This window comes from Oryctolagus cuniculus, chromosome 2, assembly GCF_964237555.1.
Source record: "Oryctolagus cuniculus chromosome 2, mOryCun1.1, whole genome shotgun sequence".
Taxonomy (NCBI): Eukaryota; Metazoa; Chordata; class Mammalia; order Lagomorpha; family Leporidae; genus Oryctolagus; species Oryctolagus cuniculus.
Window position 1 is genome coordinate 87,759,150 of NC_091433.1, and position 26,168 is coordinate 87,785,317.

The 26,168-nt window shown below is 56.5% G+C and overlaps 2 protein-coding genes across 3 annotated transcripts; both read right to left on the reverse strand.

Moving 5' to 3' along the window:
* Positions 1-534: 534 nt before the first annotated feature.
* On the reverse strand, positions 535-5,661 carry GOT1L1 (glutamic-oxaloacetic transaminase 1 like 1). 2 transcript variants are annotated; one of them, XM_017350348.3, is made up of 9 exons: positions 5,444-5,661; positions 3,702-3,883; positions 3,238-3,349; positions 2,984-3,093; positions 2,724-2,813; positions 2,498-2,648; positions 1,927-2,092; positions 978-1,120; positions 535-744 (listed from the first exon to the last, which is right to left on the reverse strand). In XM_017350348.3, exons 1-9 carry the CDS (start codon positions 5,556-5,558, stop codon positions 563-565), a joined length of 1,251 nt encoding a protein of 416 aa, XP_017205837.3. In that variant the 5' UTR covers positions 5,559-5,661; the 3' UTR covers positions 535-562. The 2 variants fall into 2 exon arrangements, with proteins under 2 accessions (XP_017205837.3, XP_002720854.3); XM_002720808.4 differs by having other exon boundaries at positions 2,724-2,816.
* Positions 5,662-20,401: 14,740 nt separating this feature from the next.
* ADRB3 (adrenoceptor beta 3) lies at positions 20,402-24,211 on the reverse strand. Its single transcript, XM_051832367.2, is given in 4 exon segments — positions 20,402-22,211; positions 22,388-22,458; positions 22,814-22,902; positions 22,904-24,211. Coding segments are annotated over 4 exon segments (1,266 nt in total). The 5' UTR covers positions 23,989-24,211; the 3' UTR covers positions 20,402-22,190.
* Between the last annotated feature and the right edge of the window lie 1,957 nt (positions 24,212-26,168).

Consider the following 26,168-nt stretch of genomic DNA (forward strand, 5'->3'; position numbering starts at 1 on the left):
CCGGCTGCTCCTCTCCTAATCCAGCTCTCTGCTATGGCCTGGGAAAGCAGAAAATGGCCCAAGTGCTTGGGCCCCTGCACTCACGTGGGAGATCCAGAAGAAGCTCCTGGCTCCTGGCTTTGGATTGGCCCAACTTTGGCTATTGTGGCCATTTGAAGAGTGAACCAGCAGATGGAAGACCTTCTCTCTGTCTCTCCCTCTCACTGTCTGTAACTCTACCTCTTAAATAAATAATAAATAAATTATTTTTTTTAAAAAAAAAGAGCATCCAGAGCTTGAACTGGCACTGTATAGAATGCCAGCATTGCAGGTGGTGGCTTCATGCGCTACACCACAGCGCCGGCCCCTCTGTTTTTCCATGAACTTTTTGAAATACCCTCAAGAGAGACGGCCACTGAAAGCAGGTCCTGCCTTGTTCTCCGGGCCTTCTCCTCCCCCGCCCTGACCCCGCTGTCTCCTGAGGCTCCACTGGTGTTTCATAAGTGGATGGCGAGAGTACTGTGTAGGGGCGTGAATGACAACAGGACGAATCAGCACAGATCCTGTGCGGACACGAACGCGTTTATTGGAGCCGGGGGTCTTTGGCTTGGGGATCCTCCGTGGTGGTGTGGACAAGCAGCACAGCCTCGTGGATGCTCTGTGTGATGTACTCAATGTTGTGGGCGTTGATGCAGGTGAAGTTGATCCTGCTGTTCCGGGGGATGTAGATGTGCTTCTTCTTCACCAGGTAGTCTATCTGCTGGGCTGTGACCACCGCAGCAGCCGCTCCAGCCACCGCCAGTGCCAGCCCCCACTGCCACTCCCACCCCAGCCCAGCAGAATGCTGACGGATCGGGGGGTGTCAGTGCCTCTGGGGCCTCCCAACAGCCTTGCAGGCAGCCCCACGTTGCAGGGGAGACCCAACTGTGGAGCAGAGCAAGGCACTGGCCCCCTAGTCTAAGGCTCGGACACAGGCCCGCTGCCCCCCGCGTACTCACTGGTGAGGCCGAGGTAGCCGTGGGTCCCGTTCTGCTCAGTGATGTGATCCCAGGAGCCCGGGGTTCCCAGCAGCCGGAGCCTCTCCTTCACCTTCTCCTTGATCAACATGATGCTTTCCATGATCCCTTTCAGACTCTGCTTCCTGCCAGCGAGGCACAGCAAGCCACGAGGCTGTGAGGGATCCCCGCTCCCGAGCCCCTCTCTCCCCTCCGCCCACCTTCTCCGGCCTCCAACACGGGCCCCCGAGGGCATGGCCAGGGGACTGTCGTGGATGGAGCAGGTTTTGTTTTTTCAAATATTTATTTTATTTGAAAGGCAGAATGATAGAGAGGAAGACACACACACACACACACACACACACATTGAGAGAGAGAGAGAGAGAGAGAGAGAGAGAGGTCTTCCATCCACTGGTTCACTCCCCAGATGGCCACAACAGCTGGGGCTGGGCCAGGCTGAAGCCAGGAGCCAGGAGCTTCACCCAGTCTCCCATTCGGTTGGCAGGGGCCCAAGCTGGATTGGAAGTGGAGCAGCCGGGACTTGAACCGGCACTCCAATTTGGAATGCAGACATTGCAGGCGGTGGCCTAACCCGCTGTGCCACAACACCACCAGCCCCCTGGGAAGGAGGTTTGATCTTGTATTTCAGCAAGCCAAGCAGGTGCCCAGGCAGAGGTTTGCCAGAGCAGCAAACCCTGGATGCTGTCTAATCTCCTGAAGCCTGGAAGAGTTCAAATACCTCACTGGTCTGTATCACCCATTCCCCCAAGGTGGGGCAACTCTTGGCATAGCCCCTGCCACTGGCACACAGTAGGTCCTCAGCAAATGTCGAATGGAGTGAAGGTGCTACAGGGAGAGGGAGGGAAGCCCCCAGCTGGTCCCGCGAGGCAGCACGTCCACAGGTGTGCGGGGGCTCTGGCCATCCTTGCCTGCCCCAGTCGTCCACCCTTACCATCCTTCCTGCAGGGCTGGGTTGCACAGGATGGAGGTGATGATGCGAGCCCCCATGGATGGAGGGTTGAGCCACAGGGCCTGCGCGTAGCTGCTCAGATGGGAGAGGACATGCAGCAGGCACTGGTTGTTGAATGCCACCACGACCAGGATCCCCACGCCTTCATCTGCAGCATGGGGAAGACAGCCTGGCCTCAGTCTGCTGCCCCGTGCCCACAGCCCTCCCCTGTCCCTCTCTCTCAGCCTGGGACCCTCATCCCAGCCCAGCCGGGGGGATGCTACGCAGGTCCCAGGAAGCCGCAAGAGGCTGATCCTCAGCACCAAGCACCCCTAAGTCAGGGTCTTCTGCAGGAGGAAGCCCCGTGAGAGACCCCTGCGTGCTACCCTCTCATCTTAGCTAATGTTAGGAAGAGAAGCCAGTCCATGTAGCTGGGCGCTCCTCCCTCCTGCCTCCACTGTGCGCCTGCACGTCCCCCCTGCAGCGGATAGGAGATGTCAAAAGCATGGCCCAGGCCTCAGATGCCTGGCCCTTCAGTCCCAGGGCCCGCCTTCCCCTCCCACCCACCCCATACCATAAATGCCGAAATTCTTGGACAGCGACTGGCTGCAGAAGAACTCGAAGCCTCGAGACACAAAGAACCGTAAGATCCTCACATCTTGTTCCAGGTCACCCGTGTAGAAACCTTGGCAAGGGGCGTCCAGAAAGAGGAAGATGCGCTTGCTCTGCACGAGAAAGTAGAACAGCGCGAGCTCGGGCCGCGGAAGCCAGAGGGTGGGGCTTGGGTGGGCGGAGCTCACCTTCATGATGGACACCACCTTTGTCCACTGGCTGTGCGTCAACTTACAGTCGATGATATTGCCGATCACAAGGATGCAGCTGCGTGGGACCTGCTGCAGGTGCACCAGCCTGTTATCCGCCACTTGGCCTCCCGCGTGGCTCCCATTCAAAGGCTAGGCAACCCCAAACCCCCAGAGAAGGCCTTGGATGGCCACAGAGGGGTGCAGGCCAGGGGACAAGAGGGAGGCCCGGGGGAAGCTTCTGCGTGGGGCTCCTCTACCTCCACTATGTCGAGGAAGCTGTGGGAGCTCATGCACAGTTGCTGGGGGTCCCAGATGGAATACTCATACACTGCAAAGCCCATGTCCTGGAAGACGAGTCCATGCAGCTCTGCAAGAACATAGCCCCGTCGGGGCGGTGTCCGGGGAGCGGGCGGCAGAGGTGGGGCTGGGAGTCCCCAGGGAGAGGTCTGCCCAGGACAGCAGGGACGATTGCAAATGCAAGCGGGAGGCGGGAGAGGCCACGGCGCCTCACCTTTCTGAGAGGAGACAATGCAAACCACTTGTGCATCCTTGTGCCAGTTTCTGAGGAACTGGGCCCCGAGCTGGAAGGCACCGCTGTCACCAATGATGTGCACGCCTCCTATCTGTCAGCAAAAGCAAACTAGCAGAAAGGCCCCAGGCAGAGAGAAACGGTGCTGCTGAGCCTGTCTCTCATTCTGCACAGTGCACCTGCTGAATTGAGTGGCCAAGCCAGCTCAGCTCAACTCAGCTCAGCGAGGGAGGAGCATTCGAATAGAAGGCACTGGATTTGGGGGTGCTGAGCCTAGTTCTGCCTTGCTACAGCCAAGGCTGTGGACTTTCTGTGTCTCGGGGACCCCCTCAACCCAGGCCGGGGGGCCCTCCACGGTCCCTTTCAGGTGTCACACAGAGCAGCCCCAGATCTCCCCCTCCCTTCTCACACACGTGGGCCCCTATCAAGAGGGGGCTTGCTCTCACCCTGTTCTCCACCATAGCCTGGTTGTGCTTTCCAAAGAGGAGCTCCAAGGAGGCCTGGACGAAGGATTTCATGCCCATGGTGGGCAAGTACTCGCAGTTGAGCGAGGGGTCCTGTGCGATCTGCAGCCGGGTCTTGCGCACCACGAGGGACACCCAGGGGTGGCCTTCGCTGGTCATGCAGACTGCGAGGGAAACGCAAGGCGGAGCTGCCGGGGGTGCACAGGCCGTGCACCGCAGACAGCCGCAAACCACAAGTCTGCCCTGTGCTGCTCGAGGCTCTGACCGGTTGCTTCTGCCAAGACCACTCTCCCGTGCCTTATTTTCCTTATAAAAACAAAGCGCTGTGAGTGAATGTGCACAATCTTTGTCTTAAAGGCAACTGAAGGGGCTGGCGATGGGGTGCAATCCATCACGCCACTGCTTGTGAGACAGATGCAGAGACAGCCCCTATGGCAGTGCTAGTTTGAGTCCCAGTTTCTTTTTTTTTTTTTTTAAAGATTTATTTTATTTATTTGAAAGACAGAGTTACAGACAGAAGTAGAGCCAGAGAAAGAGAGACAGAGAGAGAGAGAGAGGTCTTCTATCCGCTGGTTCACTCCCCAAATGACTGCAATGGCCAGAGCTGAGCTGATCCAAGACAGCTGGATAGGAAGTGGAGCAGCCAGGACTTGAACCGGTGCCCATATGGGATGCCAGTGCTGCAGGCCATGGCTTTAACCCATTGCACCACTGCACCAGCCCCTGAGTCCCAGTTCCTGCACTACCCATCTGGCTCCCTGGGAAGGCAGCAGAGGATGGCCCAAGTACACGGGTCCCAGCCATCCACATGAGAGATCCAGATGGGGTTCCTGGCTCCTGGCTCCTGGCTCCTGGCTCCTGGCTCCTGGCTCCTGGCTTCGCTCTGGCCCAGCCCTGGCTGTTGTAGTCATTTGGAGACTGAACCAGAAGATGGAAGATTCTCCCCACCCCACCCCCTCGTTGCTCTTTCAAATAAATAACTCTAATAATAGTGATAAAAAGACAACTGAAACCCTTTCTGCTTTAAAGATTAAAAATCTTATACAAAGTGTGAGTTAAAGACACATGGAAGCTGAGGGCCGGTGCTGTGGCATAGCAGGTAAAGCTGCCACCTGAGGTGCCAGCATCCTGTATGGGCTCCAGTTCGAGTCTTGGCTGCTCCACTTCAGATCCAGCTCTCTGCTATGGCCTGGGAAAGCAGTAGAAGATGGCCCAAGTCCTTGGGCCCCTGCACCCACATGGGAAACCCGGAAGAAGCTCCTGGCTCCTGGCTTCAGATCGGCACAGCTCTGGTCACTGCAGTCATTTGGGGAGTGAACCAGCAGACAGAAGACCTCTCTCTCTCTCTCTCTCTCTCTCTCTCTCTGCCTTTCAAATACATGCATAAATCTTTTTTTAAAACGATACATGGAAGCTAAACAAAGGCAATATTGGGAAGGGACACAAAGAATGAGGAGGAGGAGGAAGTGGCTGGAGAAATGGTGGTGTCCATGCCGGCCCAAAGCATAGCCTGGTGGGAAATAACTCAGCTCTGAGCAAACCCCAGGAAGCCCCCAGAGAAGGCCAGAGGGCAGAGAGCAACCTGGCGCTTTCTCTGACCTCGTCCCCACTAGGCAGTGCCGTAAACAGAGAAGACCGTTTTCTACCCGCGGAGGCGAGGGCCACCCCGGCTCCTCCTCCACCCTCGCCACGCCATAACGCCGCAAGTCCTGAGCTGCAGCTACCTCTGTAGGCCAGGAAGATCTTGTTGGGGTGGTCGTCCTGTTTGTAGGTCTTAAACAGGCTGCCCTCCAGCTTGTGGGCTGGGGGCACGTCCGCAAACACCGACAGGGTAGGCATCACTGGGATGAACGCGGAGAGGCGCCCTCCCCTGCTTCTGCTCGGGGCGCACCGCCTCCACGCCTGGACCAGCTCCAACGCAGACGCTGTGCGCCCTGGTCGACCTGGCAACGGAACCTCCGAACTCCGCGGCCACGGAAGCGTTCTGTGGCACCCGTGGAGAACGCCGGAGAGATCAGGCTGCAGTGGGCGGACATGGGACTCCCAGGCCTTTTCCCTAACTCGCTGCCTCCCTTCTCTGGCCCCAAGTCGCCCAATCCTAAAACGGGATACCAGCCACGTAGAAGACTGGGCAAGGCGGGCAGCGAATGAGCCAGCTAGGGCCTCCCGGGGAACAGCCAAAACCCCAGAGCATGCCCCGTTGCAAGACGAGAGAGGAATTTTAAAAGCATCTTTTTTTTTTTTTTTCCTGAAGCTTCCACCTTTGAAAGACCAACAGAAAGAAAACATTGTGATCTTCCATGTCGTTTGCTATGTTTAGGAACACTGCAAGCCAGGAAGCCAGTCCTATTTCTTTCAGCTCTGTTAACAGTTTTAGGGACCGCTAACCAGCCAACGTAGAGAGCAGGGGCCAGCAAGCAATCGGCAGCCTCTATAGGGTCAGTCTTGCATTTTGTTTTGTTGTTTCTTTGTAATATTTATTTATTTGGGGGTCAGCGCTGTGGTGTAGTAGGTTAAGCCTCTGCCTGTGGCTCTGGCATCCCATATGGGCACTGGTTCAAGTCCCAGCTGCTCCACTTCTGATGCAGCTCCGTGCTATGGCCTGGAAAAGCAGTGAAAGATGGACCAAGTCCTTGGACCCCTGTACCCACTTAGGAGACCTGGAAGAAGCTCCTGGATCCTAGCTTCGGATTGGCTCATCTCTGGCCATGGTGGCCATCTGGAGAGTGAACCAGCAGATGGAAGACCTCTCTCTCTCTCTCTCTCTCTCTCTCTCTCTCTGTAACTCTGCTTCTCAAATAAATAAAATCTAAAATATATTTATTTATTTATTTATTTGAAAGTCACGATTACAGAGAGAGAGAGGGAGATCTTCCATTCACTGGTTCGCTCCCCAAATGACTGCAATGGTTAAGGCTGGGCCAGGCCAAAGCCAGGAGCCTGAAACTCTATTCAGTTCTCCCACATGGGTGGCAGGGGCCCAAGTACATGGGCCATCACCTGCTGCCTTCCCAGGCCGTTAACAGGAAGCTGGATTGGAAGCAGAGCACCTGGGACTCAAACCGGTGCTCCTGTGGGATGCTGGTGTCACAGTGCCACAATGTCAGCCCCTCTTCTTTCTTGTCTAATATCTCTTTAGGGGGACGTGGTGTACTGGTTAAGACACCACCCGCATCCCATATCTGATCGCCTGAGTTCCAGTCCTGGCTCCATTCCCGTCCCAGCTTCCTGCTACTGTGCATCCTGGGAAGTAGCAAGTGGTGGCTCCAGTAGGAGACCTGGCCTGAGTTCCCAGTTCCTGCCTTCAGCCTGGCCTAGCACCAAGTGATGTGGCCATCTGGGGAGTAAAGCAGCAACTGAAAGATCTCTCCATCTGTGTGCGAGAGCCTCTCTCTCTGCCTTTCAAAAAAACTACATAAAACAATTAAAGTAGTTCCTGAATAACTTCCTAAAAGGCAACACTCTTAAATGATGGCGGTAGGCATTGTGTCTCACTCAATTCCCTTCCCTCGCCCGCACACCCATTGCCAGCTGTGGCTTTGCTGGTGGACAGGGCCTGGGTGTCTTCTGTGGAGAACTGCCCTGGCTGGCAGGAGCCACCTGGCAGGTTGCAGCCCCACCAGCAGGGAGCTGGGGCATCTCTGTGGCTCAGCTGGCACGCCCAGGTCCACTCCCAGTGCAGCCCCGCCTCCCTGAAGGGCACTGCTCCCCTAAGCCATGTGCCCCCCGACTCCCTGTTTGACACCTCACCTGCTGGGAGGTAAATGATTATGAAAATGATCTGTATTATTGCAGAAAACTTTAACAGTTCCAAAAATTATAACGAAGAGCACACATTTCCTTTAATCATATCCATAACCGGTCCGTATTTTGGTGTACACTTTCCATCATCTGAGCATCTCCCACCAAATTTCATGTTAAAAAAATTTTTAGGGGCCAGCGCCATGGTGCAGTGGGTTAATCCTCCACCTGTGGTGCCGGTATCCCATATGGGTGCCGGTTCAAGACCCAGCTACTCCTCTTCCAATCCTGTTCTCTGCTTATGGCCTGGGAAAGCAGTGGAAGATGGCCCAAGTCCTTGGGCCCCTGCACCCATGTAGGAGACCTGGAAGAAGCTCCTGGCTCCTGGCTTCGGATTGACGCAGCTCCAGCAGTTGCAGCCATTTGGGGAGTGAACCAGCGGATGGAAGACCTGTCTCTCTCAGTCTGTCGCTCTACCTATCAAAAAAATAAATCTATCTTAAAAATTTGCTTCAACGTAGTTATTTGAAAGGCAGAGTGACAGAAAGGGACGCAGTGGGAGAGAGACATCCTTCATTCACTGGCTCACTTCCCAGATAGCCACAACAGCCAGGTCTGGATGAAGAGGAAGCCAGGAGCCAGGAGCTCCATCCAGGTCTCCCACGTGAGTAACAGGCTTCAAAGCTCTTGGGCCGTCTTCCACTACCTTCCCAGGCACATTAGCAGGGAGCTGGATCGGAAGCGGAGCAGCAAGGACTTGGAACAGAACTTGACGTGTGATGTCAGTGTCACAAGCAGTGTCTTCACCCACTGCACCCCAACACCAGCCGCTCGTGTTAAAATGTGATCCCCTGGCCGGCGCCGTGGCTCACTAGGCTAATCCTCCGCCTTGCGGCGCCGGCACCCTGGGTTCTAGTCCCGGTCGGGGCGCTGGATTCTGTCCTGGTTGCCCCTCTTCCAGGCCAACTCTCTGCTGTGGCCCAGGAGTGCAGTGGAGGATGGCCCAAGTACTTGGTCCCTGCACCCCATGGGAGACCAGGATAAGTACCTGGCTCCTGCCATCGGATCAGCGCGGTGCACCGGCTGCAGCGCGCCAGCCGTGGTGGCCATTGGAGGGTGAACAAACGGCAAAAGGAAGACCTTTCTCTCTGTCTCTCACTGTCCACTCTGCCTGTCAAAAAAAAACATGTGATTCCCCCTTGTAAGCTGTAAGAGGTGAGACCAGGTGGGACCAGAAAGAGGTGACTAGGTTAGTTCATTCGTGGATGAAGGGGTCAGTGGGTCATCCCGAGAGCAGACCTTTAGAAAAGCCAGCTTGGCTCCGTCCCTGGCATGTATGCCTCTCACGGCGTCACGACGCAATGCCCAGCACCGCCTCAGGACTCTGCAGACTGCCCGGCAGCAAGCAGGACCTCACCAGAGGCGCCCACGCAGTCGTCTCTAGAACCAGGAGACAGATGAATCTTTGCTCTTCATAAACTGCCCAGGCTCTGGTATCGAGCAGAGCGGCAGCAAACAGAATAAGACAGTCTTCCAGTTTTTTCTTCATTTTATTTGTAAGATGGGGAGACGGAGACAGACAGACAGAAATCTAGCCTCTGGGTCACTCCCCAGATACCCACAACAGCTGGGACTGATGGAGCCAGTCCCAGCCAGGAGCTCCTTCTGGGTCTCCCATGTGGATGGCGGGGGTCATCTTCCATTGTTTTCCCAGGGACATTAGCAAGAACTGGACCAGAACTAGAGCTGCCAGGATTGGAACCAGCACATTGATATGGGATACCAGTGTTGCAAGCAGTGGCTTAACCCAAGGCCCCACAATGTCAGCTCCTTTTTAAATTTAAAAAAAAAAAAAAAGTTTTGTTTTGTTTTGTTTTGTTTTTTTTTTGAGAGTCAGAGAGACCGAGTTTCCATTCACCTATTCACGGCCCAAATGCCCACAGTGACCAGGACTGGGCTGGCCCCGAGTCAGGAGCCAGGAACTCAATCCACGTCTCCCTCGTTGGGTGGCAAGGACCTGGCCGCCTGAGCCGCCCCTGCTGCTGCCCAGTTGTACATCGCAGGAAGCTGACGTCAGGGGCTGGAGGGGGGGATCCCGACCCAGGCATTCCCATACGGGATGCGGGCATCTGCACCTCCGTCTTTACCACGAGGCCGAATGCCCTTCCGGGTTGCGAGTTTAACCTGTGTGCCAGTGAGAATTTCTCATGCTGCAGGTAATAAATAAATAAATAAAAGTCCAGCCCAAACTGGCTTGAGCAAGAGAGAGAAGTTGTAGGCTCCAGAACCGAGCAGGCCAGGGCACATCTGCCCTCTGTCACAGTTCAGAGTGTCGCCGTGCCATTGGGCACTCTCGGCGTGCTTGGGCTTTGTTCTCTGGCTGAGTCTGGTGGCGAGAACAGAAGCAAGTGCAGGCCGGCGCCGTGACTCACTAGGCTAATCCTCCACCTTGCGGCGCCGGCACACCGGGTTCTAGCCCCGGTCGGGGCGCCGGATTCTGTCCTGGTTGCCCCTCTTCCAGGCCAGCTCTCTGCTGTGGCCAGGGAGTGCAGTGGAGGATGGCCCAAGTGCTTGGGCCCTGCACCCCATGGGAGACCAGGAAAAGCACCTGGCTCCTGGCTCCTGCCATCGGATCAGCGCGGTGCGCTGGCCACAGTGTGCCGGCCGCGGTGGCCATTGGAGGGTGAACCAACAGCAAAGGAAGACCTTTCTCTCTGTCTGTCTCTCTCTCACTGTCCACTCTGCCTGTCAAAAATTTAAAAAAAAAAATAAAAAATAAAAAAATAAAAAAAGAAGCAAGTGCAGCACACGTGCAGAGCGACACACGCTTGAGGGAGCTACCTTACGGCTTTGCTTACAGTGCCAATGCCAAAGCCAACACCGATGACAAGGAGTGTTTAAGCGAATACCGGATGTGGAAAAAAATAGAATTCAAAGAGGAGTTGATTTGGATGCCTGTGTTTTTGAAACACTCGCATAGTTTTTTCATAATGCACAGTGTTCCGTGAACTTAAGAGCCTCCTCAAAGAACAGAATTCGATGCAGCTGTTAAAGGCAGCCCTCTGGGTACAGGTGTGGGAAAAGTCTCTGCAAGGCATTAGGTGCAGAACACAGAGGGAGGGACATCTGGGAGGAAAGCAAAGCTGCAAGGACGTGTGCACATGCACAGACCTTCCCTGGAAGGATTCGCGGGAGGCAGGTAGCAGGGATGGGCTGGGAAGTGGAACTGGGTGGCCAGGGGCCAGCTGGGGAGGAGGGCAGACTTGCTTTCTATGGTGTGCACACACTTCCGTTCAAAATCAGTGTTTGCATTTGTAAACACACACACACAGCTGCAGCCTTCCCAGCCATGCCTTCCTCCTGCCCAGAAGAGAGAGTGCCTGTCTTTTCCTGAGCTCCCTGTGAGCAGGAGGATGCTTCCTCCCCTGGGGCCACTCCTGTCCTCCTCCTCCTCCTCCCCCTCCTCCTCCTCCCCCCTCCTCACTCCCTGGCTCCAGCTGAGTCGCTGGCTCTTCCCTGATGTTATCCTGGCTGAGCAAGCACACCCCAGTCAGTTTAAACAAAGGCAAGCCAAGGTGGTGGCCATTGCTCCCAAACTGCACAGCTAAGAAGGGCTCCAGGTGCTCTGAGGGCTGGGGCAGGGGGAAAGGGGGCGGGCAGGCCGATGTTCTCGCCTCCTGCACTCTGAATCCCGAGGAACCATGACCTCCAACAACCGGTGTTTAATTGGGTAGCCTTGTGCTTCTAAACCTGGCACAGCCATGGTCCCATGGCTGTCTCTGCAGCAGCTGGGAGTGGGGGAGGTTTCTCTCTGGATTACCCCAGGGGGTAGGGATGGGAGTGGGAGTTGGGGGTGTGGTTAAGGGGCAGGGAAGTTGGCTCACACCAGAGGCTCTGCCTCATAGCTACACAGCCAATAACTGGGGAAGGCATGTTTGTGACCCCCAGTTCCCACAGCTCACCAGCCCAGGGCACATAGTTCATGAACTAGAAGAATCCATCCACAGAGCACCGGCCTGCTAGCCTCTCTTAGCCTCTCCCCATCCCCCAGCCAACTCGACATTCCCAGGAGGGTCCCTGCATGGCCTGGGAATGCTGCCCTCACACTGATCTGGTCCTGTGGCCCTCTTGACGTCTGATTCTTGGGACGTCACTTGGGTTCAGCATTTGCCCACTGCCATAGGCCCTGGGGACCACTGTGATGGCCACATGTCATCAGGATGCATGCCAAGGGCGTCTTATCCTGAAGCTCCCATAAGCACAAACTCTCTCCTTCCAGCATCCTGCACAGCCTGGAGTCTCCTGAAATGGTTCCTTTGGCTCTTGCTGCCTCTGCTTTTGCCATGGCACTCACACATATTACCCCGAGCCACCTGGAGACACAGACGGGGTCTTTGACACCGGCCAGGCCTGCACTTCCATCTCAGCTCCTGCCCTTTGTCCTTACATGGCCTTCAGCAAGTCATGTAAAATCCCCCACTTCATTGTTTTACACTTTTAAAGTTTCATTTGTTTGAAAGGCAGAGTTACGGAGACAGAGGCATCTTCCATCCACTGGTTCACTCTCCAAATGGCTGCAACAGCTGGGATTGGAGACTCCATCTGAGTCTCCCATGTGGGTGCAGGGGCCCAAATATTTGGGTTATCTTATGCTGCTTCCCAGGCATATTAGCAGGGAGCTTCCACTGGACCCAAACCAGCGCTCATATGGGATGCTGGGTTTGCAGGCAGGCAGCTAAACCTGGAGCACGACAATGCCAATCCCATTGCATGCATTGTTTTAAAATTAAGATTTTATTTCTTTATTTATTTGAGAAGTAGTGATACAGACACAGAGAGGGGGAGAAAGAGAAAGGTCCTCCATCTGCTGGTTCACTCCCCAAATGGCTGCAATGGCCAGAGCTGGGCCAGTCTGAAGGCAGGAGCCAGGAGCTTCTTCTATGTCTCCCATGCGAGTGCAGGAACCCAAGCACTTGGGCCATCTTCTACTGCTTTCCCAGGCCCTAGCAGAGAGCTGGATCAGAAGAGGAGCAGCCAGGACACAAACTGGTACCCATATGGGATGCCAGCACCGCAGTCAGAGGCTTTAGCCCACTATGCCACAGGGCTGGCCCCAGCATTGCATGCAGTTTTAAACGGGGAATAACAAAATGAGAGTTGCACGAGGTTTCTGAAAATGGATATGTCCCAGAGCCAGCACCACGGCATAGTGGGTAAGACTGCTGCCTGCAGGGCCAACGTCCCATATGGGCGCCGGTTCAAGTCCTGGCTGCTCCACTTCCCATCCAGCTCTCTGCTGTGGCCTGGGAAAGCAGTAGAAGATGGCCCAAGTCCTTGCACCCCTGCACCCATGTGGGAGACCTGGAAGAAGCTCCTGGCTGCTGGCTTCGGATCTGTGCAGCTCCAGCTGTTGCTGCCAACTGGGGAGTGAACCATCGGATGGAAGACCTCTCTCTCTGCCTCTGCCTCTCCTCTCTCTGTGTGTAACTCTGACTTTCAAATAAATAAATGAACAAACAAATAAATAAATAAATAAATCTTTTTTAAAAAAGAAAGAAAGAAAATGCATATGTCCCTCAGGCAGCTACAAGGAAGGAAGGAAGGAAGGAAGGAAGGAAGGAAGGAAGGAAGGAAGGAAGGAAGAAAGAAAGAAAGAAAGAAAGAAAGAAAGAAAGAAAGAAAGAAAGAAAGAAAGAAAGAAAAGAAAGAAACTAGGTCCATGTCCAGGTTTTGACAATGTATTTATAGAACAGGATACTTGGAGGAGTCCCCTGAAATAACACTGATGTTCAAACAAACAAGGTCTTTACATTTCTTTTGGGGCCAGCATTGTAGTTCAGTGGCTTAAGCCACCATCTATAACACTAATGGAGCATTAGTTCAAGTCCCAGCTGCTCCATTTCCAATCCAGCTCCCTGCTAATTCACCTGGGAAAGTAGGAGAAGATGGCCCAAGTGCTTGGGCCCCTGCCACCACCCACCTGGAAGGCCTGGATAGAGTTCCAGGCTCCTGGCTTCAGGCCAGCCCTGTCCCAGCTGCTGTGGCCATTTGGGGAATGAACCAGACAGTGGAAGACTTTTGTCTTTTTTCTCTCTGACTCTGCCTGTCTCTCTGTGTCACTCTGCTTTTCAAATGATAATAATAAAAAAAACTTTAAAATAAATAAAGACATTTCTTTGTCCCAGAAAATGCAAGACCACAGACAATCCCCAGGCTCCGGCCGCCATGCTCCCGGAAGTTGGCTGCACATATGGGGTATTTCACTGAGGGACCACCTTCCCTCAGGCTCAGCGGAGAGGACAAAGGATAAAGTAACTTCTCACGAAAGGTGTGGGGGAGAAAGACTCCCCTGTTAGCTGATCCAAAGAGCCCACTCCAATGCCAGGAACTAAATCCAGAAATGGCCGCAGCTTCTGTCCACACCACGTGGAGGCGGGACGTGCTGGGGCGCGGGATCGCCTGTGTGCGCCTAGCTGCCCTGCTTTTCTCCGTGGGGGCCCGTGGACAGTCTTCTGGCATCTCCTGTATGCCGGGTACATGCAGGAGAGGTTGGAATCACCTCTAGGAGGTGGAGGAAGAGCAGAGTGGGGCCGGGCAGCCCACCAACAGGGGGCGCTGCGCCCGACTCCGCCCCTCGCCTGTGTCACCGCAGCCCACCAGCAGGGGGCGCTGGGCTGAATGTCGGGTGGAATAGTCTCCGCATGACCATCAATGTGGAAAACAAAAACAGATGCACTGGATGAGCCGCCTCTGGCACTGCTGGGGACATATCCAGAGGAAACGCAGTCCTCATTGGAAAGAGATGACTGAATCCAGGCCTCCCACGTGGGCGGCAGGGACCCAGCTCCCTGGGCTGTCATATGTTGCCCCCCGGCGTTTGCATTTGCAGGAAGCTGGATCAGAAGCAGAGGAGCGACTCAAAATCTAGGCATTCAGTACGGAGTGTGGCCGTCCCAAGTGGCATATTAACCCACAGAGCCACGCCACCACCTCCCCCGCCACCACCACCTCTGCTGTATTTTGTGGATTAAATGCAAGTTCCAGGACCTACCCACATTCAACAGGAGGCAATTACACAGGGTCATTAGGATTCATCTCAGATTTCTGACTACTGCACAGTCCACGGCTTCTGGGGACAACAGCTCTGCCCTAGGGATGACTGCAGTGGATGGTTGGTGCAACACACCACCCCCACCCCCGCCCCCGGAAAAAAAAAAAAAAAAGCTATGTCTTTCTGCAACCTCGGAGTGTGAGGTTTGGGAGAAAAGTCTTTGCAGATGTGGTTAAGGCAAGGGTCTTGAGATGAGATCATCTTGGTTTAGCACAAGCCCTTTCCAGTCACTGATCCTTTCATAAAAGACAAAAAGGAGGTGACAAACAGGAGCACGTGAGATTGGAAGTCAAGATGGCAGTGAGGGCATGCGTCGGGCAGCAGATTAAGCCGCCGCTTACGACCCAGAAGTCGCATATTGGAGTCCTGGCTGCTCTGCTTCCAATCCAGCTCCCTGCTAATGCGCCTGGGAAAGCAGCAGCAGGTGGCCCGAGTGCTTGGGCCCCAGCAACCCTCGTGGGAGACCCAGATGGAGTTCTTGGCTCCTGGCTTTGGGTTGGCCCAGCTCCAGTTGTTGCAATCATTTAGGGAGTGAACCAGCAGGTGGAAGATCTCTCTCTCTCTCTCTGCCATTCAAATTAATAAATCTTACAAAAATTAGAGTGATGCATCAACAAGCCCAGGAGCACCAAGGCTGGCAGGAATCAACAGATGCAAGAAAGAGGCACACAGCAGAGCCCCCAGGAGCCCCGCCAGTGCCTGGCTCTTGGAGCTCTGGCCTCTCATGGCTCCAGCCATTTGTTTTGGCAGCCTTGGGAAACGAATATGCTCAGGGACAGTTAGCCCCAAGAGAATCGATGTCGCAGGAGGGCTTAGTGAACTCAGACTACAGAGATGCCAGGTCTCGTGGATCGGAGGTGCCCTGGAGATGCTAGGGTAAGGCAGCTTCGCAACCACAGTCACCCAAGCCGCTCTCATCACAGAACCCGGGGGCTTATCTGTGCAGAGCCCAGGTATCCTACAGAAAGTATAAACTTCTTTATCATCTCTTTGCTGATAGAGCCATTTGAACCAGCTACTGTAAAACCAATCAGTTAACAAACAACCGTGGCTTTAAACTTTTTTTATTTGTTTTGTTTTGTTTTTGTTGTTGTTGTTGTTTAGACAGGCAGAGTGGACAGTGAGAGAGAGAGAGACAGAGAGAAAGGTCTTCCTTTCCATTGATTCACCCTCCAATGGCTGCTGCAGCTGGCACACCGGGCTGATCCGATGGCAGGAGCCAGGTGCTTCTCCTGGTCTCCCATGGGGTGCAGGGCCCAAGGACTTGGGCCATCCTCCACTGCACTCCCTGGCCACAGCAGAGAGCTGGACTGGAAGAGGGGCAACCAGGACAGAATCCGGAGCCCTGACCAGGACTAGAACCCGGGGTGCTGGCGCCACAGGCAGAGGATTAGCCTAGTGAGCTAAGGCGCCGGCCCGTGGCTTTAAACGACCAAAGTTTATTTCTCTTTCACTTAAGGGTCTCATGTATGAACAATCCAGGGCTGAATTCAACACTGCCAGAGACCCTCCCATCTCCGATACATGGAGGCCACCTCATGACCTACTGTGGCTGCTTCTGCTCTCACCATCACACCTGCATTGCAGCCAGTGGGGAGAGGAGATGGGGATGTGCCCTTCCCCTTTTGTGGCAGATCCAGGAGTGGCACACTTCACCGCGCTGGACTTCCGTCGCACAGCCACACTTATCTGCAAGGGAGGCTACCAAATGTGGCTGGCGAGAAGGCCATGATGCTTCCCGCTGGGACACAGGAAAGTTGCAGAATGGGTGGCCATGGAGGAGAGCAAACACACGACTCCATCAGTGACCGCTCAAGCCTGGAACTGGAGCCCCGGGAACGGGTAAGACCCCTGCCCTCCACCACGTCCACCCTTCTGGCTGGCGATGGGGTGGGACAGGGCCTTGTCTTTCCTAGGTAGGTCGGATGCAGTGGGAACAGGACGGGCACGGGAGGGCCGGGAGCCCCTGCTCCTCCTTCCCTCGACGCTCCGTCAGGCCTGGAGTTCTGTCCCTTTGAAAGACGTGGGGAAGCCTCCATCCCCAGCTGAACGTGCCCTTATTTGGAAATGGTATCTTTACGGATGCAATCAAGCTGAGATGAGGTCATACTGGATTAGCTCGGGCCCTCATCCAGTGACGGATGTTATAAGAAGACAGAAATCTGGACCCAGACGGACAGGGGGAGAAGGCCCCGTGGAGACGGAGGCCGGGGCTGGAGGGATGCAGCTACGATACCGAGAATTTTGGCAACCACGAGCAGCTGGGAGAAGCAAGGACGGATTCCTTTCCCAGAGCCCTCGAGGGAGCCTGCCCTGGCCAACACCTTGATTTGGGACTTCCGGTCTCCAGGACTCTGAACGCATGAATTCCCAGCGTGGCACGCCTCCAGATGGCCACCTGTGTACAACCTTCTTCTTCCTGGCTCCTTGGGGCTCCGTCTGCTTGCCCCCGCCTCCCACCGTGCTGAAATACCCTCTGTTCTTAGTCTTCTACTCACAACTCTCTCCTGGTCAGTGGTGCGTTGGCAACCACAGGGTCCACCAAGTAGGACCAAAGTGTCGGGCGCAGGCCCGACCAGGCTCTGAGTGGGGAGCTGGAGCCAGGAGTCGAGATGTATAGTGGCAGGCACAGAAAACCCAAGGAGCCCGTCTGAGATGGGCACAAGCCAGCAGAAGCCAGGCCAGCAGGGCTCGCCCACGGTGACAAGGACAAGAGGGTACAGATCCGGGCTGATGGCGTAAGCAGGAAGACACAGGGGGCCAGAGCCGGCGACCGGGGTGAGCGTCTGACAGCAACTGAGTTGTCTCACGCACATCGGAGTGGCTTTGCTTCTCTGATCCTCTTCGGATTCCAGCTCCCTGCGGAAAGCAGCAGGTGGTGGCTCAAGGACCTGGGTCCCTGCCACCCACACTGGGAGACCCAGATCGAGTTCCTGGCTCCTGGTTTTTGGCTCAACTCAGCCCTGGCTGTTGCGGGCATTTGGGGGAATGAACCAATGAGTGGGCGAAGGTCTCACTGCCTTTCAAATACAATAGAAAGTAAATTTTAAAATTTGTTTTAAGGGGCCAGTGCTGTGGTGCAGCGGGTTAATGCCCTGGCCTGAAGCACCAGCATTCCATGTGGGCGCTGGTTCTAGTCCCGGCTACTCCACTTCCAATCCCAGCATCCCATATGGGTGCTGGTTAGAGACCCGGCTGCTCCACTTCTGATCCAGCTCTCTGCTATGGCCTGGGAAAGCAGTAGAAGATGGCCCAAGTCTTTGAACCCCTACACCCACGTGGGAGACCTGGAAGAAGTTCCTGGCTCCTGGCTTCGGATTGGTGCAGCTCTGGTCATTGCAGCCAATGAGGAGTGACCAGTGGATGTGTGGGGAGCAACTTGGACCTATACTGTTACTCGAATTAAGACTTATTCTATGCATCTGCTCTCCCACAATATGGTGCTGAGAAGGGAGTAACAGCTTCTACACAGCTGCCTCCAGTTCAACCAATAAACTGTAGGACCTGCTCCTGATTGGAGGAGAGCAGCGTACTCGGCGTGTGGGTAGCAGAGTTGGGATTGGTGGAAGAGGACTATAAAGGAGGAGAGAGACAACATGCACAAGGAACATCTATCCGGATAACACCTGAGCAGCCCCCGAGAGAGCCGGCCGGCGGTGTGCCGCTCCCCCGCGGAAGTGGGGAAAGTGGCAGGGGGAACCGCCCTTCCACGGAGGTGGAAGGGACGGTAGCCAACCCGGGAAGAACCAGCAGCAAACCCGGGGAGGGCCGAGCAGACGAAAGAACAGCGCAGTGTCCTGTGTCGTTCCCCCACGAAGAGGGGGAGTGACATAATGGTGCCGTGACTCGGATATGAAGCCTAGGCAGGGTTTAGTGTCGTTCCTCCACGAAGAGGGGGAGCGACAGGATGGAAGACCTTTCTCTCTCTCTCTCTCTCTCTCTCTCTCTGTGTGTGTGTGTGTGTAACTCTGACTTTCAAATAAATAAATAAATCTTTTAAAAATTTAAAAAATTCATTTTACAACGTGTTTTCAGCCGGCGCCGTGGCTCACTAGGCTAATCCTCCGCCTGTGGCACCAGGACACCGTGTTCTAGTCCCGGTCGGGGCGCTGGATTCTGTCCCGGTTGCTCCTCTTCCAGTCCAGCTCTCTGCTGTGGCCCAGGAGTGCAGTGGAGGATGGCCCAAGTGCTTGGCCCCTGTACCCACGTGGGAGACCAGGAAGAAGCACCTGGCTCCTGGCTTCAGATCAGCACAGTGCGCCGGCAGCAGCACACCGGCCATAGCGGCCATTTGGGGGGTGAACCAGTGGAAAGGAAGACCTTTCTGTCTCTCTCTCTCACTGTCTAACTCTGCCTGTCAAAAAAAAAAGTGTTTTCAGGAGGGAAAAAAAGAGCAGAACTGGGATTCACCCTCGTTCCAGATTCTGCCACTTTGCTGGGGAGGCATCTTCTCTCTCTCTCTTTTTTCTTTTTTTTTTAAAAGATTTGTTTTTATTTATTTGAAAGACAGAGAGAGAGAGAGAGAGAGAGAGAGAGAGACATTCCCCAATTGGCTGCAACAGCCAGAGCTGCTCCAGTCTGAAGCCAGGAGCCAGGAGCTTCTGGGACTCCCTCGCAGGTGCAGGGGCCCAAGCACTTGGGCCATCTTCTACTGCTTTCCCAAGCCACAGCAGGGAGCTGGATCGGACGCGCAGCAGCTGGGACTCGAACCGGTGCCTATATGGGATGCCGGCGCTGCAGGCAGCAGTTTAACTCACTACACCACAACAGCGGCCCCAGCGACGTCCATCTGATTCCGAGGCAAACAGAAGAGAAGCCGGGCCGCGACCTGACTCAGCAGCGTGCGCGGAGGGAAAGCCCATGCTGAGCGGGCTCTCTGATCCACAGCATCCCTTATGGTGCTTGGCATACAACAGGCGCTCAATAAAGGATCCCATTACCTGGCCTTCTTCCTCTTCTCTCTTGTCTTTCCGGCTCTGTCTCCGCGCTCTTTACGCTGCCATAGTGCTGACGTCAGCAATCATGGCTGTTCCGTTTTCACCCATTTTATCACAGAATTGGACCAAACTTGTTCTCAGTCCTGAGACAAGCCAGGGAAAGCAGACAGGTCCAGGCCCGCCCCCTGCCGTGCCCCATACCGCCATCAGGGGGCGCCGCGCACCGCTTCTCCCGTGCGCCAAGCTCAGGCTGAGCCGGGAAGCTCTGCGGGGTCTCCCGTCGCTTCTTCGTGCAGGCGAGGAGAGGGAAGCTTTATCCTCTACTGGTTCTGTAGATGAGGAGACCATTTTGACGTTCTTTAATCTCCGGTTAGGATGCCCTGTGCACGATTAGATGGCTTTGCAGAGTGGGTGCTGATTGGAGGGAGCTGCCCTTGGGCTTCTGACTCACTCTACCTGGCGGCAAACAGGCCGGCTCCGCCCCTCCTGCCTCTGCACAGGTGCACCTGTGCCGAGAGGCCTGCGCGGGAATTTGGATCTTTACTGGTAGGATGAAAGCTGATGACCACGGGGCACCCCATGAAAACACACAGAGAGGCAAGAAGCTGCTACTTTGAAATGAAGCCCGCCTGGAGTGACAGTCCAGGGATGATCTGGCACACCTGCCCCCCACCCCATTCCCTGTGGGGGAAAGTGCTGGAGACGGCTGCTGCCAGCCTGCCCCCATCCTACCTCTGCCCAGTCCAGAGGGCGGGCTACCTCTGGCAACCCACTCACCCCCACCCCAACCCCTGCCCTCTCCACTGCCTCTGCTCCAGCCCCACCCCCATCTCCCTGCCAGGCACAGCTCCCACCCCACCCCCACCCCTCGGGAAGCTCCCCATCCTCTTGGTTCTCCTTGGCCTGCAAGTCTTCACCTCTCTCGTTCCTGGCTGTTTGTCTTCCAAGGTTCAAGTGCTAGCAACAGCAGCCCGCTCCCCGCCCGCCACGGACGTAAATCTCCCACAGCTTGACACCTGGCCGGAGCTGCTGGAGAGATGACCAGAGGGGCTGCCTCCCCCGCTGTCAGACTGTCAGTGACAATCTGCAGGCAGAATCCACAGCCCCAGAACAAGTCTAAACACTGCAGAGGAGCTGACAGCTGGCACAGGAGTGGCCCTGGACAATATACAAGGGCCACTCTACAAACCACCAAAGCCACTTCTCCTCTGCCTAGCACGGACCCGACAACTCTCCTGAGTGATGCCGGGAAAATATCCAAAAACAGGGCGAGGAGGCCCCCTTACTTATCCCCAGGTTAAAGCAAGACTTCCTTCTCCACCAAGAACCACGGCTCAGAAGTTGCGTCCTGGCCAAGAAACCATCCACGCCTCAGATACCAGAGATCTCGCGTTGAAAAGGAGAGTCATTTCTGGTATGCAAACACCCTAAGACATAAAAACCAGGGCTTCCAGAAGAAAGGGAGCGGCACAGCCCAGGTCCCGTTCCCAGGGAACACCCATATGTGGAAATCCACTGGGCTTATCCTGAGGCCAGATGGACGTTTTATAATGGCAGGGCCCTGATTGCAGCCAGTGCAAAATGTACACACGCACGCTGGACATTGCATGATTTACCGGGCATCCTGTCAACTTGCGGGGACAGCGGCCTGTGTTCATGGGGCTTAAATAAAAGCCCATAAAAACGAGCTACTGATTTCTACGGAAATTTTCTCTCTAAAGGACACTTGCCTGATAAGGTTTGTGAAAGTGCAAACATGGCTCCAGGCATCCAGACACACACGTGTATGGTGCTGTGCGTCCTTGTGGATGCGCCACTGGCGTATGGCAGGGGAGAGATGGCCCAGGGCTCGGCAGGGCCCATGGTCCCGTGGGCACCCTGCTCCAGTGCCGTGTGTAGCACGTCTTGGCAAGGGAGGCAGGCGCACGCTCACTCCCCGTCACCCAGGCAGACTGTTCATTTTGTTTGTTTGATGGGAATTAGGAAGAGGGGGCAAGGACTAGCCTGGATTTACTGCCCCTGTCAGAAGACAGCTCTGTGGAGAAGGCAAGGGAATAAATGGCTTATGGAAGGAAAACAAATGGTCAGAAAAGAGGGCGCAGTCCCAGCAGCACTCAGTAACTTTTATTGATTCGATTTTTCAAAGGAAGTGAAGGGGTCTCTTATCAAGGTTCATCTCCCTGTGAACCCCCCGGAGGCCCCTCCCCCAACACCCTGCAGAAATCCTTCTGAGACCGCTGTGAGGTAGATCAGAGCCGTGCTGTGTCTCAGCCGAGAGCACCTGCTGCTCAGGGACCAAAAAACCCAAACCCAGCTTTGGCCTCCTGCTCTCAGGCTGGGCCCCAGAGCCGGGAGATCAGGGGTGGGTCTCCACAGTTGGGGCAGCAGAGGCCGGGGCCCTGGGGCCCTTAGCACCCAGCACCCAAGCAACCGAGGTGCAGGGTGCCCTGCTGAGAGACAGGAGGCCTGGCACCCAGCTGTCGAGGTAGTAGTGAAGTTCAGGGGTGCGGTTCCTGGGGGGGCGGTGAACCCACCAGGGAAGGATCCCAGCTGGTCCCCGTCCCAGGCCTGAAGATCTGGAGTGCAGAGCCGCATAGCCTGGGGCCTCCACGGCTCCTTCCATACAGGGGATCCAGGCTGTCCACGGCTCTGGATCCATGTAGCTGGCTCGGGCTTTGCGTCCTATGACTCCCCCAGGAAGCCCTACAGCGAGGAGAGCACGCGTCTTGAGGTGAACAGACAGGGAGCGGGGACAGGGACCCTGAACGCGTGTTTAACACGACACAAAAAGCTCAAGCAGCCGCAAAACCCCCACCCCAAACTCCAACCCAGCGTGGGGCGAGGGAGCTGGGCCCCACGGGGCTCAAACCCGCACTCACCGTTCCTCCCCGCCGGCTGGGCTCAGCTTTCACACCGCAAGTGCGTCGTGTCACCTTCGTAGCCACCAAACCTTGGAGAGAAAGCACCGCTGAGCCCTCCTCACCGGGCGGGGAGGGGCTCAGGTCTTCCCTATAAAGGTCCAATGCAGACGGCAGAGGAACTGGGAGAGAAAGCCCAAACCAGAGCGGCATCACGGGCTTGGCATGGCAGCGCGTCCTGGGGGCGCACCTTGGGGTTCAGGGTGAGGCGCACCCCGACCGCCCTCCTTTGCTTCAACCCCAGGGGCTGGATCCGCCGGGAGGAAGGGGCTCTGAACGGGGAGACCCTCCCCAACTCCCCGCTTCTCCTGCGAAACCCCACACCCAAGGGAGACTCCAGAGTTTCTGACTCTCGAGCTGCGAGTTCCTCCGCCCAGGGTGACCCACCTGTGGAGCGGCGGGCGCGGCCTGGACTCGGCGGGGCTGGTCCCGGCCGCACGGGCGCGCGAGGGCTCGGGCGCCCGGGAGGCGGCGGCGCGGGGCTCGGTGCCCCGGCAGCCGCACAGAAGACGGCGGAAGGCGCGGCGAAAGTCCGGGCTGCGGCAGTAGATGAGCGGGTTGAAGGCAGAGTTGGCATAGCCCAGCCAGTTGAGGGCGAGCAGGGCCGGGCTGGGAACCAGCGAGGGGCCACCGAGGGCGCGCAGCACGTTCGCCAGAAAGAAAGGCAACCAGCAGAGGGTGAAGGTGCCCATAATGAGCCCCAGCGTGAGCAGGGCGCGGTGCTCCCGGAGAGGCAGCAGGCGCGCGGGCCTCCGACTGCAGGCGGGCGCAGCGCACGGCCCCGCGGCGGCGAGCGCCTGGGCGCGCGAGAGCGCGGGCGACGGCTCCTCCAGCGGGAAGCGGCCCAGCTCCCCGCGCAGCAGGCGCAGCTGGCGTGTGGCCACGACGAAGACCCGCGCGTAGACGAAGAGCATCACCAGGAGCGGAAGGTAAAAAGACACGGAGGAGGAGAGCAGCGCGTAGGGCAAGTTGGAGGCGAAGGCGCAGCAGCGCGGGTTGGAGTGACAGCGCTGAGCCTCGGCGTCCGCCCCTACGCGCCACCACTGGCTCATGATGGGCGCAAAGGACACCGCGGCGGACACGAGCCACACCAGGAGCACGGCCGCCCGGGCGCGGCGCTTGGTGACCAGCGCGCCGTAACGCAGTGGGTTGGTCACGGCCACGTAGCGGTCCACGGCCAGGGCGCACAGGGTCTCGATGCTGGCCGTCACGCACAGCACATCCACTGAAGTCCACAGCTCGCAGCCAGTGGCGCCCAGGGGCCAGTGGCCGGTCAGCGCCAAGGTGGCCCCCGGCGGCACTACCAGGAGTCCCACCACCAGGTCGGCTGCAGCCAGCGAAGTCACGAACACGTTGGTCATGGTCTGCAGTCTCGGCGTGCAGGCGATGGCCACGATTACCAGCAGGTTGCCTCCCACCGTGGCCAGCGCCAGCAGCGCCCCGGCCAGCGCCGCCGCCCACGGCACCCCCGGCAGCCCACTCGTGTTAGCGGTATTGGGTGCCAGGGTGGGGGTGTCAGGCCACGGGGCCGCAGAGCTGTTCCCGTGAGGCCACGGAGCCATCCGTGCGGCGGGAGGGGAAAGGGGAGGAGGTCTCTCTCTCCCGCTAGGCTCAGGGGAGGAGGCGGCGGGGCGCGGGAGCGACTCCCCCAGCCCGGGCCATCTTCCCTGGTCGACCGGGGACGACGACGGGAACGCACAGCCTCCCCCTCCCCATCCCCCCCACCACACCCCCCACTCCCTCGGTGCCACCGCTGCGAGGGAGGAGCGGCAACGCTTAAAGGGGCAGTGGCCGGGAGTCTCCGGAGGGAACCTGTAGGGTGGGAAGGGTCGCCCAGACTGCCTTGCGGTGATTGGCCCGCCCCTGCCACGGCCAGCCCCCACTGACCCCGCGGCGCCCACCTTCCCTACCTTCGCCGCAGGCTTGCGGGGCTCTGCACCTGCTTCTACAGAGGCCCCGCGGAGACGCTGGGAGAAGCGGAAGGCGACAAGATCCACCGTAAGCAGTAGCTCTCCTTCACGGTGTTTTAAGAGAGCAATCAAGAAAAAAAAAAAATTAAAGTTAGCAATGGCAGCCAGCCAGTGTGCCCTCGCCCTCATTCCAGCGAAATCTGCCCCCTTTCTTCTCTTCTACGAGAGTCTCCAAAAAGTTCGTGGAAAATATACATCAGGGGAAAATTATGTGTGGATGCGGAAATTGTTTTGCACCCAGAATAACGTTGCAGTTGCGTTTTTCTGTGAGCCTTTCGAAGTTCCCTCTTATTTCACTTAACCTTTCTACTTCAGTGTGCTTAGTTTTTTGTGTTTGTTTATTTTGAGATTTATTTATTTATTCGAGAGGCAGAGTTACAGACAGAGGGTGGGAGAGACACAGAGAGGAATCTTCCATCTACTGGTTCACTCTCCAAATGGCCGCAAAGGCTGGAGCTGGGCCAATCCTATCTGAAGCCAGGAGCCAGGAGCTTCTTCCGGGTCTCCCACGTGGGTGCAGGGGCCCAAGCACTTGGGCCATCCCAAGCTGGATCAGAAGAGGAGCAGCCAGGAATTGAACCGGCGCCCATATGGGATGCCAGTGCTGCAGGCAGAGGCTTAACCTACTACACCACAGCGCCACGCCCTCCAATCTTCTTTAAAAATTTTTATTTTCCTTTCCAGCTGCCGAGGACATCATCGTCTGTCTGAGTCTTTTTCTTTCTTTCTTTTTTTTTTTTTTTTTTTTGACAGGCAGAGTAGATAGTGAGAGAGAGACAGAAAGGTCTTCCTTTTGCCATTGGTTCACCCTCCAATGGCCGCCGCTGCTGGTGTGAAGCCAGGAGCCAGGTACTTATCCTGGTCTCCCATGCGGGTGCAGGGCCCAAGCACCTGGGCCATCCTCCACTGCACTCCCGGGCCACAGCAGAGAGCTGGCCTGGAAGAGGGGCAACCGGGACAGAATCCGGCGCCCCGACTGGGACTAGAACCCGGTGTGCCGGCACCGCTAGGTGGAGGATTAGCCTATTGAGCCGCGGCACCGGCCCCAAGTCTTTTTCATGGCTGTCCTGTGTGCATTTCATTGGGCATTTTGCACCCTGCTGCACGGCACACCTTGGCGTTCTCTGCTCTGCCACTTCAGCACACCTCTGTGGTCTCACTGTCCCTTCTCCTAAACTTCTTCTGTCACAAAGACATTAACAGTGGATGAGTGGCAGGAGCACCTGGCTCAGCAGTTAGGCCGCTGCTTGGAATACCTTGTGTGCCCTATCGGAGGCCTGGCTCCACCTCTGATTCTCACTTACCGCTAATGTGCGTCCTAGGAAGCAGCAGGTGTTAGCACCAAGTAGCTGAGTCCCTGCTGTCAGGAAAGAAGAGACAGGGTTTGAAGCCAGAGCCAGACCAGGTGTTTTGAGAAGAATAAAGCCTGGGAGGGGCTCACTCCCAGGTGAGCTCAGGGCAGAGAGGGGGAGCCCCTCCCTCACAGACCAGCACTTTCTGTAGTACAGAGTGGAGGGAAGGGGCCTGGGGGTCTGAGATAAGTGGGCTGCGGAGATGGAGGGAGAGCTTGGGCTCCTTCTAAAGGTCCTGCGAGATCACAGTGTGAGCTGGGAGGGGTTTGGGCTGAGGCTGAGGCTGGGCTCCAGCGGAGCTGCTAAGCTGGGGGAGGGGACTTGGGAGGAGTGGGGAGAGCTCAAGCCGATGGCTGGACTTTTCGGATAGTGCTGTGTCCAGCGGTCCAGGCAACACAGGGCTGGTTGGGGCAGGGTGGG